General features: G+C 49.0%; 1 protein-coding gene across 1 annotated transcript in view; it reads right to left on the bottom strand.

Moving 5' to 3' along the window:
• Positions 1 to 16,275, bottom strand: part of LOC144719841 (serine/threonine-protein kinase D3-like) — a 60,080-nt gene extending 43,805 nt beyond the window's left edge. The window contains exon 1 of the mRNA XM_078596092.1: positions 15,864 to 16,275. Within this exon, the coding sequence (XP_078452218.1) occupies positions 15,864 to 16,130 (267 nt within the window). The 5' untranslated portion in view covers positions 16,131 to 16,275. The remainder of the gene's footprint in view (positions 1 to 15,863) is intronic.
• Between the last annotated feature and the right edge of the window lie 2,465 nt (positions 16,276 to 18,740).

Here is an 18,740-nt window from a genome sequence, read left to right as displayed (position 1 = left end):
TGACATCAGATCAACGCAGAGTGGCTAGAAATTCCATGAATTTGCAGATGACCGCGTAACCGGCGCGCACATAAGATCAAAAGACGAGCCTGTTACGAACTGAAACAAAAAAAAAGTTTGGGCTTCTTAGCAAAATAAACTGGAGTAGTGTATGAACGCTAAAAAAAACTAATTAAACCAACAAACCATGAGATGAGCAGTGACTCTAGGCAATGTTTTGAAAAATTCAAACTAGAATTTTTGTTGTTGCATTTGGAAGCTCTTCACGTGCTCCATTCAGCGTTTTCTGGAATCTATTCAGGAACGTAGCTCCAAACACTCATTGCGTGGAAAACGAGTAGTGTCACATAGGTGAACTGATCAGTTGCGCACGGGTAAACTGATGATTGGTGCACGGGTGAATAATTGCACAGAGAACTCTGCCCGATGCATGGCTTAAGCTTCAGCGAGTATTCTCCAGGTCACGAGTCATCTGGAGTAGGCACGTGGCTCGTTGCCACAGCCATAGCGAGAGGCATGCTGGGTGTCGTCTGCCGAGTGCTGACTTTTTACACATCACCGACCGAGACAGACCCAGCTGATATGGATCCCTGCCGAGGTGGACGGTTCGGTTCCCGCAGTTGGTGAAGCCAGTGGGGGGACATCGCCACAGAATCACCTAAAGCAGGGACTCGGAACTCATCGCCGAGTCCCAGGGTTATCGCAGTACCCAAATGCTGCACCGTAAAAAAGCCGGGCGGTGGTGGCTACGCATGTGGCCTGTAAATCCAGCACTGTGAAGGCAGCGAGGGTTGGTGAATCACACATATGTTGTGAAACTCCCTTCCCATGGGGCACCAAGGAGGTGCCATACCCTGGCTTGCCAGGAGAAAGAGGCACAGCAAATGTGGACTCGACCTGCTTCATCCGAGTGCTGCCCCCTCGCACGAGTGGGTTTTCTCCGGGTGCTCGTGTTTCCTCCCAGATGTAAACACTCATTAAATAAGCTGATTAAACTTTAATAGAAAGAGGACGACTGAGCTTGGGGTGGGAATTTGGGGACGACTCACCACCTGGCTGCCTTTCCCGCTTGCCTGTGGTTCCTCCTTGCCAGGCCCCCCCCCGCCCCCCGAGACGTTCTCTCTCTTTGAGAGCGAGCGAATAACGGTGCGGTGCTTTACAAGCGCAAATTAATTAATCATCAATAAATGCTCCTTCGGAATGACGTTAAACTGCTTCCGGCGAAGGCGTCACCTTAAACAAAGTGCTGAGGGAAAGCCAACCTGAAACGATTTCACCATCCTTCCATAGTTATGGCTCAAGATCCCTCGTGCGGTGTGAGATCAAGAGGATGGAGGGGAGATTGGATAGGAATGGGGGGAAGCTTCAGCTTCGGAAATGAATGAGTCAAGATCACAAAAATCGCAGTGCCCTTAATTCACAAGCGAGGCCACATTCAGTTGAAGCATACTGCTCCACAAAAAAATGGAAGTACCCCATTGCACAACATGATTTTGCGATGTCTTGCTGGACTGTGGGTAGTAAAATATACAAGGAATTACATTCTCAGACATGGGTCCTGTTCCAATACTCATAATTTAAAAAAATGTGTTTTTGTACTCTGCCTCTGGCCCTTCGGGACAAATGTTTTCATGCAGAATTTGTTTGCTTAAAAACACGAACGCTCTTGGATCCTTGTTCCCACCACCCCACAGCGCTTGAGCAGAACTCACAAATACACCACCGGTGCTGCCTATAGTTATCTTCCAGAACACTGAACCGCACACAGCGATGTGCATAAAGAGACTACTTCATTGATTCTTGAAGCATCTGGGAAAAACCTCAGCAAGCGTCACGACCAAGGCCGCTGCAAAAACGAACACGGACCGACGCGAGGGCCAACGCGTCGAGTGGAAAAAATCGTCGCTCCAAAGCAGTCCCACGGTGGGATGACCGTAAAGTTGTTCCGTTTTCTATTTCGGCGGCGACACGGACAAAATCGCCGAAATAAAGAGGAGGTGAGTTTGGCATCTCGCGAAAACTCGCCAACGGCCTGGGTGGCACGCAGTTGTCACGCGGCAACACTGACGCCACCTCTGTTTGCGCGCAAGTTAGCTGTTCATTGCCCCCTTCGCCCCAACCGCCTCTCCCGTTGAGGAGGAAAGACAACGATAGGAACCGTCACCGGTGGTGACCGATGGCGAAAATATTCCATGGCAATGGAGACTGACGATGAAAGCGATTGTCGTGTACGAACTTCCGGCGCAAACTCAATTCGTTTGTCAGAGCGCTTTCCAAACCACTTAGCGGCCACGGCAGTCGTGTCGGCATGAGTCGAGCGCATTCCATCGAAGTCTTGGGAGGCATGGGCGTAGCGATAAACAAAATCCTGCTGCTCTGAAAAATCCTGCTGCTGCTACCACACGGTCAGATTTGTAACTCACAGGGTACAGGAGTAATGGGCATGATGTCACCGTCTGTAACAATTCCCCCTTCCCTCACACCCCAGAAAGTGAATTAACTATCATGAATCTTATCTGTGATTCGATTAGTTGCAGTTTCGTTTGTAATGTTTCTTGTTCGGTCCGTCTCTTTCACATCGTCTCGTGAGCGACATTAGCTTACACGTAACATTAGCATATTCTTATTTGGCGCACAATACATTGCATGCATTGCGATCGTAACAATCAATATTTACTGTTTAGTCGATGCGTCAATATACGCCGAATGGACGGTGTTGATTGTTATGGATACTGTTAGCGCTATAGTTTGACTGCAGTGATATTTTTCAAATAAGCATCATTTAATCACTTTCAGCGCCACCATGGAAGGAAGAAGCCCCACTGCGATGGGGTCACACAGACAGGTGATGCCCATCTATTTCAAAACTGCAGATTCAAGTCCTCCAGTCAAATCTTCGCTGAGTGGGAAGGTCGCTCCTTCTCCTCTGCTGCCTCCGTAGTTTGGAAATCTCACCCCCTGGTCATCCGTGCTGTCAACTCCCTGTGCTTAAGTTCAAGTCCAGGCTCAACCCCTTCTTCTCACCTCCCTCTATCCATGGCCTTCTCGTCTCTTCATTTAAATCTATACACGCACCAAGACAAATACTTCTCTTCGCTCCCCACGGTTAAACATTATCCGCTGTTCTGTGCCGGCGTGTCCAGACACAATTGGATCTCGACACGCCATGAACCCAAACGTCATTGCATTGTAAAAAAATAATTACAAGCCTGCTCCTAATCTATCCCCGAACCTCAGAACACCAACACTCCACAGCGCACTAGAGCGGGGCAGCACGAGACTATCGTTCACTTCAATTGTTTCCCTTTATAGTGTTCGTAACCTCTTCCTTCTGAAGCCAACCCAGGCTCATTCCTCGCGTTCCGCTGATCAGACGCCGGAAGAGTATTCGACGCTAAAAGAAATGCATTATTTCATTTTCGTTTCCTGGAAAGCCCACATGAGTTCCAGCCGAGAATCAATTAAACTATTTATGGTCATGCAGTTTATATACATTCCTCATTGTGCCATTCAGGACCACATTCCTACGAAAGCCAATATATACACGGTACGCCTTCGATGGTTCTCTAGAGCTACGTACTGTGCGTGTTGGTTTGTCGGATGATTCTAGAACTGTCCAACGCAAGGGTTGTTCTGCTCTAGACAGTAATGAACATGGAAACTAGGGTGGGAGAGAGGAGCTACTTACCCAGTCATGTCCAAGGAATGCATTTACCTGCAATGACCTTTGACCAAAGCCAGAGAGATTATATAAAGGGGGCACGCCATTCGGGCGCGGGTAGATTTACAGACTAGTGTCACGCTCATTGCTGTATGATGAAAGCAGCACACGGATGCCGGGACACTCACACATGTGCGCGCTTCGAGAGACACGCACATGCCTAGACACAAAGCCAGTAACAAGACAAAGAACCCCCGTGTGGCCTCAATAGACTGTTGGAGCAAGTGCTGTTACCAAACCCCAATACACAAGCAACATACACACATATAAAAAGACAAAGATTCCTCCCTATAACCTTGACATACTGTTGGGGCAAGTACTGTTAGCGAACACCTATGAAGGTTGGCACGGTACACGAGGGGGTGGGTGGCCAACACCACGCCCGGCCACCTTTGTCTCCCCAGTGGCGATAGTCACGTTGTACCAGGTACTCATTCGAGGTTGCGGCGATAATCATCAGTGGTGTTGGTTGTAAGCGTGATTCGAACTGGGATTACCGGGCTCGTAGCGGAGCACGCTAACCACTCCTCCACCGCTCCCCACATACACAAACACACGCAAACACCTGCACACCTGGACACATCTCGGACACACACTTGTGTAGAGACACACACACACACCTAAACACAAGGACACGTGCAGACGTCTAGACAAACACACACTCATGTACAAACACACTCGTGCAGACTTTTCACGACATCATAGCTCCCTCTCTCCCAGGGGTTTTGGCGGCGCTGGATAGACGACAATCCCTGCAAGGTCAGACTCTCAACCCTTGACCTTCGCGTGCCCCATCCCATCGCTTGTGCATTTTCGAAAATGGCCCGGGAGGCATGCAACCACAGAGAATCTTTATAACCACCGCCGATGGCTGGGGCTGGGGTTTTCTCCACCCTTCCCAAGTTTCCCATCTGCTCCCTGTTGAATAATTGCACCCCGTTGGCAAATTCGAGGTGTTCACCCCCCCCCGCCCAGTCCCCCACTCCCGGAAAGGACTTTGGATTTAGGGAACATTAATTTTGTTTGGTAAGCATCGCGGAGATGGAGCTGGTCGAAATAAGCTCATGTGCAGGTGGGCTAGTCGGATTATATTCAACCGCGTGATCGTGGGCGATGGTGGTGGCTTGGGGAGGTCTTCATCCAGCAGTGGATGGACCCATGGCTGATTATGTTGCTTATGAAGCATAACCGAGATGATAGTATTAACACAGAGGGCTGTTTTTTTGTTTATAGTACAACCTTGTATTTCATTTTCATGCTATTTTAGTGGGCTAATCATCTGCAGCTGCCATTTAGATTACACATGCCATGCAGTGGGTGTGTGTGCCATCGGTGGCAAGTGGTATCTGAACCTGCCCTGGGCCAACCCCGAAGTGAATTTAGCCTTAAACGTGTAGCTGGTGAAGTGTGAGAACGGTAACAGTGGGGGGGGGGGGGACAAAAGACAACTGGGCGTGGTGCTGGACACACTACCCTCCCAACACGCACTAATAGGACTTTAATTGGCGTGCTTAGAGCACTTGCCCTGATGGCGTACAGGCATAACTGAGGTACATTTGTTTGGTCTGTACACGTGTGCTAATAACCTAAATGGAAAGCGGTGGCAGAGTGGTTCGTGGAACTGCACCACAAACCCAGTGATCCGAGCCTTTTAGATTTCCAGCCACGGGCCAACATCGGTGGCGTCGGAACGTGTCCAGCGTCTCCACTGGGGTCGACTCCGCCGCACCGCCCCCATCGGTTTACCGCGCGCGTTCCTTTGCAGGCGCTCGCAAACGGCGATTGCCCAACAACGGTGTGCATGGCTGCGCAGCGGGACCTTTGTATTCTTTCGTGGCGCAGTAATAACCAAGACAGAACGAAACGCGATGGGCAGCGCTGCCATTGCTGTTACGACGAGTCACACGTCGGTGGAGGGGGGGGCGGGGCGGCGGGGGTTTGTTGTCGTTGTGCCAAAGAGAAATCCTGTCGCGCCACCGAGGTTTGGTCGACAAAGACAACGGGCACCTCACGGCATCCTACCTTGAGGTGCGCGCGTCTAAGCAGCTGACACCCTAATCTCGATATTGTCCGCCGGATTAATTGGAGCGCACGCGCGCACGCGTTTTTTTTTTAAACCAGCTCCACTTCCCCACCCCCTACCCACTGCCAGTGCCGCAAATGCTACACGACGACTGTAAGGTGAACGACACTCGACAATCGGCGGAGTGGCTTTGTTTGTTCCAAAGTTGTTTAACTTGCAGGAACACCAGCGTAGATTGTGGACCTCGGACCGAGAGCATGAATGCAGAAAGTACATTTCTTTGTCCAAAGGTATTTCACGTGGAGACGCTCGCTCACACTCGCTTGTTCTGGCCAAATGTGGGCCAATCCACCTGGCACAGCAATACCCCTCCCCAATAAAGAGTAAGCCGAATCGCATGTTTGTGCCAACACTCACTACTGCTGGAGGACACGCAATGCACACTTCCACGTGTTGCACAGCACGAATACTGTGCTAAACGTACGAGGCATGGGTTACAGATCAAGATTTGAGAGCAAGATGAGGCAAATAATAATCAGTGAAGCAGCTGAATGTAATACAATAGTTTACAGCCATTTGTGACATTATTGCTAAAATTAGGCCTCCCCATGTTGGTTGTGCCTGTCGTGGCAGTTGTTTAACCATACTTCACTACACTGGAGATTGCGGTGTTGGTCAGGCGGCAGGGGGCCCAAGACCAGGTGAGGTCACCACTCGTCACTGATGCTTGCCGTGGCTGGGAATCGAATCTCGGGTAACCACGGTCATAGCTCAGTGCGTTAATCCCTGCACCACCGATCCACCCCCAAGGTAATGTAACGTTGAGATAATACACTGTACCGTGTTCACTACGGTCATGGAATTTCAGTCACTCAAGTAAGGTGAATTGAGGGAGTGCGAATTCTGAAAGAAAACGAATACGATCGCAGAATAACAGTGTGCTTGTTAAAAGTGTCTATCAACCACCAGGTCGAATAATATATAGACTTTCACACGTACCGAAACAAGGCAAAATGATAATTCAATGGAAAGTAACGAATCAAGCATTAAGGGCGCCGCGGTGGCGAGACGTTATTTCCCTCACCTGCATGAATGTATGTTTGTTGAACTTCTTACGCACCATACTTAACCAACCGTGGGTAGCCAACCAGCAGCAAGGCGTAACGGTGGCGAGATGTTAGCTACCTTGCCTGGTATGCAGGAGGTTGTTTTCAATCCCGACCGATATGCCTGTATATTTTGAGTTTGCATGTTCTCCCCGTATATTATTTGGCTGCTATAGATTTCCACATGAGGAGACACTTCTTTGAGGTATCAATTGCGGCTGGGTCGCTTATGAAGAAGATAATAGCTCAGTGGGCTTCATCTGGTAAAATAAAATAGTTTTTAGTTTAGTTAGTTTTAAGGCATAAATCCTACATCAATCAAAATCTATAATAAAACCACACCGAGTGCTGTAGTGGAGCTTTCAGGGTAATATATTAATCTCCATCCTTTGGATATCTCCACACAAACATAACATTTATTTAAATCTACCAGCCTAATGACCTTTGTGGTGTAGAGAAAGGGCTTTTTGGAATAAGGTCTGGGCAAGCAGTATTTGTTCGTACACCTATGGACATGTACGTGAAAAACCTAAATATGCAGCGCTTGCATAAATTATCTCATAGTGCCAGAGTCCCAGACACACGCATTACATTCCAGTAACATGCACTCACTATGTCGCACACACCCCGTCTTGCGTCCGAGGCCTCTAATGTCTCTAAGATAAACTCCCTGACCACGAACATCAAATAGCATTTTAAAAGTCAGGACACTTAGGGTAACATTTATTTGAACAAATTATATTCGGTTATTTAATTTATTTTAACAAATGTTCAAACTTATTTACATTAATACATGCATGCATTGTTTTTTAAATGAATTTAGGACTTTTTTTTTATTAAGATTACAGCGGTGTAATCTTTGAACATTCATCAATGTTTTGCCTCAACTGTTTTTAAATGAATTTAGGACTTTTTTTATTAAGATTACAGCGGTGTAATCTTTGAAAATTCATCAATTATGTTTCGCCTCAATTGGTCGAGTTTTGTAAACGACGAATTTCAGGTAACTGAATAATAACAGATAAAATATAAACCTAAAGAAACCAAAATAACAATGTTTTAATGGCAGTTTTAAAATAAATGCAATAAACCCAACGCCACCTGACTTCTGGGCCACCCTGGATTTAAAGATTCCTTCAAATTGCTGCCAGCAGTGGCTACCTCGCAGAGGCCCTCTGCCCAGCACACCGCCCACACAGCAGACGCGGCAGACAAGCCCCCACGCAGCCCGACTCGGCGGGAAATCCGAGTAAAGCCCCCTTCTTCTTGGTTCTTTCGGTAAAGTCACGTAGAATGGGAATAATAAAATAATAAAATAAAACATTATAAAATAATGTCTCACGACGTTTCGGCCACAACGCAAGCAGCCGTCCGACAGACCTGGTCTTCACCTGAGGACGGCTGCTTGCGTTGTGGCCGAAACGTCGTGAGAAATTATTTTATTTTATTATTCCCATTCTACGTGACTTTACCGAAAGAACCAAGAAGATGAATCCCTGCAGTCACGAAAGCTTTAAATCGAAAAATAAAGCCCCCTTCTTCTTCTTCTCTCAACCGCCTTGCGAACTCTCAGCGTTGCAGCGCAAACGGCGCCGGTCGACTTTCTTTCAGCATAGCTCGTTCCCCCCCCCCCCCCGCAAAAGCCGCCTTACTCCGAGCCACTTGACACTGGCAGGCAAGCCAGGCACTGTAATAACGCACGATACAGGTTTGTCCAGTTATCTGCGTTTTTTCGCTGGCGCTCTGCAACTTGCGGGCTAGCGCGCCCATGCGTGTGCGCGTGAGTGAGGTTTGTCTGACGTGCAAGCGCACGCATTTTTGGTTGCGTGCGGTGCGTAAACATTTGCCACTGGGGAGACAAAGGCGGTCGGGCGAGGTGTTGGCCACCCACACCCTCGTGTGCCCTGCCGGCCTTCATAGGCGCTTACTCGCTAACAGCACTTGCCCCAACCGTCTGTGAAGGCCATAACGGGGGATCTTTGTCTTGTGGAGGAACACAGTTCACCACTTTTTTTTTTAAATGGTGTGGGCCCACGTGCTATCGGCGAGCGCGTTGTCAACCTCTCGTCCAGACGCAGGCGCGCCTCGCAGGTCTCCTTCTTTCGGGGGAGCCGCCAGGAGGAGGTTATTGATGCGTTAGCTAAAGAAGATACAGCCCTCGTTTGCAGTCAACAATGCACTATCCCTGGTGCAATGTCCAAACACAAGCACACCGCGACGGACTTGAGAACCTGTATCAAGATCGAGCGTCCGTGAACGGCTCAGAATGACGCAGCACTCGGGAACTTTACTAAGGAGTTGGGCTATGTGTTGTGACCTGATGAGTAGAAAGACTAGATATCCATGGATATACGCGGATATCCGATGTGTTTTCAAATCATTAAGGCCAAATTAGTTTGTTTTTTGCTTACATCAAGAACAATCCATGACCTTGACCCCACCTGTTAATTTCTAACGTGGGTGGACACTCAAGGCATTTTATTTCCTGATAAACTGCAACGGGTCTCTCCAGGGGACGTTACCCCTGCCTGCGGCAGATCCAACCGCTAACACGTGAGTTCACGAGCAGGACTTCAAAGTGCAGGGTTCCGCCCGTGATACAATTTTCCAGCAACTTCAAGGTTTTCAAGCCAGACCCCTCCCCTCCCTGACATCTGACAGGAAATGATACATATTCTGGCCAATGCTTGCTCTCACGCCGCCGTACAAATCAAGGTCAAATTTGGTTCTTTCGGTAAAGTCACGTAGAAGGGAAATAATAAAAATAAAACATAATAAAATACAATTCTCACGACGTTTCGGCCACAACGCAAGCAGCCGTCCACAGGTGAAGAACAGGTCCGTCGGAAAGACAGCGTCTTGCGTTGTGGCCGAAACGTCGTGAGAATTGAATTTTATTATGTAAAATTTTTATTATTTTATTATCTCCCTTCTACGTGACTTTACCGAAAGAACCAAGAAGATGAATCCCTGCAGTCACGAAAGCTTTAAATCGAAATTTAAGGTCAAAAATTGTCCCTGTGTTGCTCGAAGTTGTGTCCCCAAGACTTGATTGGCATTGGCCCCTCTCTCCACCTGTTATTGGAAAACCTCGATACTTGCACAATGAGAAAATGTTTAAGTTCTCGGCACAAGACGGCAGATCAGTCCTGCCGTAACTGTGCCAGTTGGCCAAGGCAAAGGTCTGCCTGTTGTACTGTTTTACGACTTTTTTTTTTTACGGCCGACTGTTAGCCCAATGGGGCAATGAGGTAGGTTCATCTTCAACAGTGAGCTCCAAAATTGCTTTAAGGTCAGCTGGGCAGACGACGGCACGCCAGGAGTCGGTGACTTCTTGCTTAAAACTGCGGTGGCTCATCGCCTGCTAACATCTCCGCAGAGCCAGCGGTGGAAATTCCATTAAGAACACCAGCATTCTGAACTCGCAACCTCATGCTTTGCGAACCAATCACTCGAACCTGCCGAGCCGCCGTGGCCATCTGTAATTGTCGGACACGCGACGCCGTTGAAGGTGTGTACACGCTGTATAAACGTGCGCAGGGAGGGGATGCCTGTGGCGAGCCCACGTGAATGTCACCTTTATTTTTCACCTTCTATTGGCCGTGACCGAATTCTTGGGATGGTTCAAATTCGCAAGGTATGCCCAGGGCAGCGACGGTCAAATAAATGTCCCTAACACTGTCATCGGACGTACAAAACATTACATTTAAAGGGCATCGGCAAAACACACAGTGCATGCTGGTATCATTCAGTATTGATTTGATTTTTAATAAAGCAGAAAAGTAGTACCGTGGTCAGGATGTCTTCCGAGATGCCTGACCAAGGTGGACAAAGAGGCCAAATACCATCTAGAGAGGCTGTCCAGAGATCCCTCAAAGGGAGGCCTTTACGGCAGCAGTGGCATGAGTAATACATTTCAAAGCTGCACCTTTACCTTTTCACGATGTGGTGGGGGTGTAACGCTCCATCATCGATGAAAGCCAATACTTACGCTCACACTACGCGCATCGGATCGTACGTGCAACAATCAATTCATCTTGAGGAGGCTTTCATCTCACAGTGGAATGACCATGGCTGATGTTGCATTGTTTAAATGGGTTTCACGTGACACCTGCCCCCACTGGAGGCCGCTACATTCATCAAGATGAAAACCAATTACCGATTATTGAATCACAATTTTTCGTAGCAACAAAACAGACGTTGGGGGTGGGGGTGTGGAGCAGCCACCTGAGTTTGATTCCCAACCACGGCTAACATCAGTGGGGAGTGATATCTAAACCGGTCCTGAGCTCACCCACTTCACTATCACGCACTTCTGACGACAGTGGTGAAGTATGGTCAAACACTGCATGCGTGGGGGGGGGGGCCTTCATCCAGCGGTGGGTTGACAAAGTGCTGTGAATCATTTTTTTGAAGAAATGTATAAGAGCAGAGGATTCCAGATGCTCTCACTGAAGACAATGGGACACGTACCAAAAACAAACGTAACCACTCCCAATCCTATTCATGAAGCCCCTTTCATCAGACATCTCATAGCAATCTATAGGAGACACACCAGACACTCATGATGACGATGACAATAACTTACGTGGAAAAAGAAGGGGGGCAAAATAAGCAAATAATTGCGACAAACCATTTGCTAAATTAGCTCAAAGTTGAATAAACGCAAGCGTAGCGATCATATTTAAGACACGCTTTAGAAATGTCCAGACATCCTGACATCACGTCGGGGAGAGAGTCACAGAGTATGGAGAAAACAGCTCGGCAGCCCATCAACCGAAGCCTCGGGCCAGGGAACGCAGAGCAGATCTGCAATCCCCAGATCATCAAATTAAGGGCGCTGTTTGAGTGTTTTATTGAACCCAACCCTGGGCATCTTGCTCGAGTTTGGTTCTAATTGTTCCCCGGCTGTTGCTAATTCACAGATGACTCTTATTTCCCCTGTCAATTAAACAGGGAGCGAATTCAGGATGCATTGAAAAGGGGGTTGGGGGTGTGTCCAGCTAGCAAACACAATAGGGCTGAAGGGAATCATAAACTCGACCTATCCAATTTCGATTTAAAGCTTTCGTGACTGCAGGGATTCATCTTCTTGGTTCTTTCGGTAAAGTCACGTAGAAGGGAAGTAATAAAATAATAAAAATAAAACATAATAAAACAATTCTCACGACGTTTCGGCCACAATGCAAGCAGCCGTCCTCAGGTGAAAACCAGGTATGTCGAGGCTGATTTTCACCTGAGGACGGCTGCTTGCGTTGTGGACGAAACGTCGTGAGAATTGTTTTACTATGTTTTATTTTTATTATTTTATTACTTCCCTTCTACGTGACTTTACCGAAAGAACCAAGCAGGTCGACCTAACCAGTCAAGATTAAGCATACGAAAGAAAAAACCACTAACCGCATTTCCTCATTAACACTGCGATACAACAGAAGGAAGTATAACAGACTGACCCTACTAAGGAAATGGCTCTTCTTCACAGCAGAGCCATTGTCTGCCTCACGAGCCGATTAGAACATCGTACGTACAAGCACTAATTTCTGCTATAAGGCAGCTAAGCAAAGACAGTAAAGGGGAACGCATGGATGTTTCAGAGTGAACGAAAATGAACAAAAGAACTCACATTCGTTTGTAACACTGAGGACTTAAAATGAAAAGTATACCACATAGGTGACATTTCACGCAACAGTCGTTCCCCACAGCACAGAGCGAGTGGACGTCCACTCTACCTCTCTGGCCTCTGTATTCGAGTGCTGAGAAAAAGGGAAATTGCCCAAAATGTCAACTATGATATTTTGTCCCTTTTAAGGCCGCAGTGACATTGGCAAACGTGCTGCACTGTTTTTGCGATTTGTGCTTGTGCACCACTGCCAACGCAACATGACAAAATAATGACTGTTTAAACACGAATTAGAGCCATCGTATGAACTATTGAGAAAAGTAGGCTTCAACGGGACATATCGCTACGAAGGTTGATGCAGCCGGTGGTCGAGACTAACACCAAAGTGATGAAATCAGTGCAAGCACAGGTGCTGTACGGATTGTTGCATCGCATGGCCACGGAAGGCGGTGTAGGCAGCTTAGGGGGGAGGCCTTCAACCGGAATTGGATGTAGGTCATATGAACTTTGACAATGAAGACAGTTTCAATAAGGAAACTGTTGAGTTGTGGTTTCTGATTTGTGCGTATACCACTGCTGCCCATGCAGTTCTAGGCAGCTTATGTTCTTTTCGGTAGCTTTTATATTATTTTAATCGGGCGAGACAACATCCGGTCACTCCTGCTTCGTCGCATAAGCCAAACAGCCATGAATGGAAATATCTAAACATCCCAAATGCAGGACACTCATGAAAAGAACCACAGCTTTCCTGAATAAATAGAGATAAAATAATTGTACGCTATCGTTCACCATAAACAGGCCAATAAACAGCAGAAGGGGCAGCAGTGGCAGCCCATGATAATCATATGGTCTGAACATCCCAGGGTGGACATAAGGGGGTGACACGGTTGGTGGCCAGGGTGGCTGAGTGCAAACATGGCCCATCCAGAGTGGACAAATATGGATCAAATCCCATAATCCCACAGGCATGGCTCCTCTGCACTAGCATTTGTGGGCAGACAATTCTCTGCACCTAAAGTGTCTCTTGAGTGTCCCGCCCCCCCTCCCCTAAACCAACAATCTGCCATCACACCACCGCCTCAGGATCAATGACATGCCAGCATACACCTCTTCAGAGTGCACATTCCACAAAGCACCAATACTGTATTGTGCATTCCTAAGTGGCCAGTCTGATGATGAAAGGATAAAGGTTATAGATTTCACATATGTTCTCAAGTTGCAAGTATTCGCAATTAATCGAGGGAGAATGTATGTACAGTATGTTGAACTTATCGTACCATACGTAGCCAATCCAACCGTGCGAATCAGAATGCGAGCGGCTTAATGCAGTTCCTGAAGAAGCTCCCGGAAAGTAGAGCAAAACGTTGGACATCGTGCCGAACAACACGCAGTAGAACCCGAAAAGCACATCGGAGAGGTGTTCAGGACAAACGGCGAAAGTCTTCGTGGTAGTAATAGTAGTACAAAACAATACAATTTAGACTTATATAGCGGTCTCAGTGAGACCACAACTAAAGACAACTCGCGAAATTTGTATCTAAAACTAAAATTACGGAAAGAAAATGAACAGCACAATTGGACAAGCCAAACGGCGTGACCGGAAGTGACGTGAGGATACCCTTGAATCTACACGGCGAAACCGAGTGCACGCGTCTTCAAATGTAAACACAGCCAAGGAACAAATTTGTTAGAATTGTAAAAAAAAAAACTCACATTCATCAATAACATTGTGGCCTGAAAATAAGAAATATATATTTAAAATTGGCAACGGCCCTTCTTCATAGCCGGGCTGTTACCCGCAACGTTGCCGATTTTTTTATTTTATTTTAAAGCCACAGCGTTATTGACACGAAACGTGTATTTAGGAAATTGTGCTTGTGCACCACTACCAACGCAGCAGTAGCAGCAGTATCATCTCCACATTTTATTTTGTAGAATAGCAGCCTAGGCATAACAAGTCCATGGGTAATCTGAATTAACCTGGTAGGCAAGGGGACAGCCAGCCATCCGCCCAGGTCTTGATTGTAGCAGTGTAAGTTACTGTAGGCAGGCAGAAGAGCAAACAACACAAATTCCAACAGTGGGGACAGCAAACACAACTCAAGTGAGACTGCCCCTGACGGTGGTTGCGCGCAAGACTGGATTATGAACCCAACGTACGATTACACGGCAATGTGAAACCCACATAAAAGCGTGGAAGATTCCCCCCGTAGAACATTTCACAAAGTTGAGTTTTGACGCAAGTGCTGTTAGCGAGCACCTATTGAGACCGGCACGGGGTGTGGTCCACAGCACCACGCCCGTCCGGCCACCTTTGTCTCCCCACCCAGTGCTTGTGCTTTTTTTTTACACCCGAGGTATTCATTTATGACCGAGTCAACCTAGGGGTGGGCTCAAGAAACGGTTTTAGAGATTACTCGCCACTGATGCGAGCCGTGACCGGCATGCACAACTCCGGTCGCCGGGTGCGGCGGATGGCGTGCAAACCACTGCGCCACCGCTCCCCACGCACACCAACCCTGAAGCGTGACCCCGTTTAAGTTGGAGGCGGTCGGGGGGGGCAAGGTTCAAACAACACTCATGGGGGGGGGGGGTATGGCACAGTCAATGTTAAAGAAACTTTAACCAAATGTTCAGAGTTTAAATGGGAAGGGGGGGGGGCTGAGCCTTCAGCAGACTCGGGGGGGTCAGAGGGGGGTCAGGGGGGGTCGGGGGGGGTCGGGGGGGGGGTCGGTTGGGGGCTCAGCCACCTCCAGCATCCGCGACGCAACAGCAAACGCACAGACACCGACATCTCGTCCGTCATTCTCCACTATCAAAGCGCTTGTGCCAGGTTAGGTACACTATTGAGGCAGGCCCAGCGCGCACAGACACACACACACACGTAACACGACAAACACACACGAAACAATTCCAAGACGCCAACATTTATGTAACCAGAAAGCCATTGTCGTAGATAATAACGACGTTATCAGCTCAGGGAGTGCGGGGCAATCAGTCCTGTGGTCCCGGTGGGGCCACCAATATTTGATTCGTCTAGCACGGTCGCCGGACGTTACAGCTCTCAATTAAATTGAAATAACATCACCGTGGGACTTGAATTAAAGCATTCTCATTCAAGCATTCTCATTGAAACATTTTCATTCAAACATTCTCATTAAAGCATTCTCATTAAAACATTTTAAACCGCGTTTCAAATACGTGTTCAGTTCTTTGACACTACTGTTGAAAACATCTCGTGGTGGCTGTCAAAGGGGGCCCACCAACTCATAGCTTTTGCCACCAGGGATTGGGAGTGGGGGGGGGGGGCTCAGGCTCAAGGCACCCCCCTGCCCCGCACGCTCGTTACACCTTCTGGAACCCAACCCCCGAACACGTCTCTCCCCTCCTCACCTTCTGGTCGACCACGGAGCAGGCGAGCTCCTTGAGCGCGGCCAGGCTGGTCTCTGCGGCATCCATGGTGACGTTCTCGCGGGCCAGTCCGACCTGTATCTGGAAGGAGACGGGGTTGGTGGGCTCCTTCATGGGCAAGTAGCTGCCCGGCACGCTGGCCATGCTGCACAGAGACGAGCCCGAAGCCGACAGACTGCTGCTGGGCGCTGGGCAGCCCGGCGGGTGGACGAAGTTTGCGGGCCGCCCGCTCGCCAGACCCGCGGACATCGCTGAAGCTGTCGTCGTTGTCCAGAGAGGTACAGCAGGAAAACGTCTTGGGGAGACGGCCTCTCCCTCTGAGCCCCACCGAGAGGGCAAGCTACATGAATGCCTCGGTCTCTCTTCAAGAGTTCTCACTCGTCGGAGACGCGGATCACCCTCCCACCCCAACCCACCCGCCCACCCCGCACGCTCCTACGTTGTCTGCTGTGTAATCTGTAGGTGTGTAGTGTCTGTGTGTAACGTCTTCTGACTGTGTGTGTGCGTGTGTGAGTTCACGTCCCTCTGTGTCTGCCACCTCTGTCTGTGTGTAGAGCCCACTGACTGTCCCTCCCCACGTCTGTCCCCCTCTGTCTGCCCTTCCCTCTGTCTCCGCAGCCGTCCCCCCCAACGGCGGCCAGCAGACTCCGTCTCTGACTCAGAGGAGGCTCTCTCTGAGCTCCACGCCGCGCCAACGCGGAAGCTTCCGTGGAACTCCCCCCCTACCACACACACCCGCCCCCCACACACACACACAGCCGCCCCCGTCAACCCGGTCTGGGCGGGCCCCGTGCCCTGTATGTTCATGGCGCCAGGTCCCACTCCTCCCCCTTCCTCCTCTTCCCTCCCCCCTCTCCCTCCCCCCTCCCTTCTCACCCCCCTCCCTCCTCTCCCCTCCCCCCTTCTCTCACCCTCCTCTCCCTCCCCCCCCTCCTCTCCCTCTCCCCCTCCTCTCCTCCCCCTCCCTTCTCTCTCCCCCTCCCTCCCCCTCCTCTCCCCTCCCCCCTCCTCTCCCCCCCTCTCTCCCCCTCCCCCCCACCATCCTCCCCACCTCCCTCCTCTCCTCCCTCCCCCCCTCCTCTCCCCCCACCATCCTCCTCTCCCCCACTTCCCTCCTCTCCACCCCCTATCTCATTCACCTCCTCATCTAACTCCCTTTCCTCTCTCTCCACATCCTCTGTCTCTCATCTCCCCTCCGACTCGCTCTTCTTTCTCATGCCCGCATCGCCGTCTTGACTTTGTGTGTTGTTGTTTATTGGGCAGCTCGATTTGTAATGCCTCGAGATGTCACTTCGGACAACGGGGGGAGGGCACGCGATATCCAGCAACCGATGATCCATTCCTGTGATGGTTGTTTGGTCATACTTCGCCACGCCGGTCAGTGCGGGTTGGCGAACCAGCAGCGTGGGTGGTTTCTATTAAGTCAAGCTGTTTTTTGTACAAAACACACTCGGCCCAAACTTGCGCTCGGAGTCAATAAAGTTACACGGGGCACAAACACACACCTGCAGTATCGAGATTTTAAGACGCACCCTGCAAAAAAAACGTTGGCCTTAAATGACAGGGTAAGAGATGTGCGTCGTATAATCCGGCTGCTAGATAACGCCTTTGTGTTTGTGTGGTGGCATGCACAGTACCGGACTGAGTTTTATATTCGCGCGTGGGAGAGGAAAAGCCGGAACCCAAAATGTCAAGACTAAGCGGTGAACGAAGCCTGTGGGGCCGTCCATAAATGACGTCACGCGATTTTGGACAATTTATGACCCCCCTCCCTCGTCACACGGCGTCACAAAAAGTCAGACCCCCCCCCCTCAAATAAAAAGTCACAAAGCTCTGCCCCCCTCCCCCAAAAAATGAAACATGATTCCAATCGCTTTAAACTATTGTCATTGTAGTGCGTATTTAATGTGGCGCTGCACTCTGATGTTGTAGGAGAAAACATTTATTAAAAAGTCTATTTAATTAAGTAGAACGTGCTGTCTGTATTAATTTAAAGTTGCGCATTTTGATGTGACGTCACATTTCTCACCCCAGCCCCCTCGTCACACATCGTCACAAATGTCTGACCCCCCCCCCCCCCCTAGGTGCGTGACGTCATTTACGGACGGTCCCTGTCGCATTCCTCTCCTAACTCCGACACACCAATTGTCTGCTTCGGGGCCATCCATTAGTGTGTACGCATGGAGGGGTGGAGGGGGGGATAACACAAACTCGTACGCTTGCGTATGGGGGGGGGGGTCTACTGACAATGTGCGCATAGGAAACGGGGGGGAAGGGGGTGAAGCCTCGATAATAATGTGTCTACATTGGCCTTCAAATGAGTTAGATAGTCCGGCGGTGGACTATCTGTTTACTTAAACACGTTAATATTATATTCTTGGTTCTTTCGGTAAAGTCACGTAGAAGGGAAATAATAAAATAATAAAAATATTAAAACATTAATTTACTTTATTATTTCCCTTCTACGTGACTTTACCGAAAGAACCAAGAATATGAATCCCTGCAGTCACGAAATCTTTAAATCACGTTAATATTATTAATCCTTCTGCGTGGATTAAATATTGGCCGATCTGTAGGATTCTAGGGGTAGGGGTGCGTCCGGCGGACGTACGCAGGTGAGGGGTGGGGTGTAAAAAGTCTGCGTGCGTACAGGGAGGGGGTGGAGGGGTCAAGTTTTGACAGATTTTTGCGTACCTACTAAACGGATGGCCCCTTCCCACATTGATCAAGCACATCAAACAAGTCACGAGTGCAGGGGTCAAAGAACGACGAATAGAGCCTGAGCAGAACTTGTGTTTTGTTTCTCAACATAAATGCTAAGCGTGCGTGTTTAGTCCAATCGGCGTTATTGTCTTACGC

This window comes from Lampetra planeri, chromosome 7 (genome assembly GCF_965212315.1).
Source record: "Lampetra planeri chromosome 7, kcLamPlan1.2.h2, whole genome shotgun sequence".
Classification (NCBI taxonomy): domain Eukaryota; kingdom Metazoa; phylum Chordata; class Hyperoartia; order Petromyzontiformes; family Petromyzontidae; genus Lampetra; species Lampetra planeri.
The sequence above is the reverse complement of the archived record's forward strand: the minus strand, read 5'-3'. Positions and strand labels throughout refer to the sequence as shown.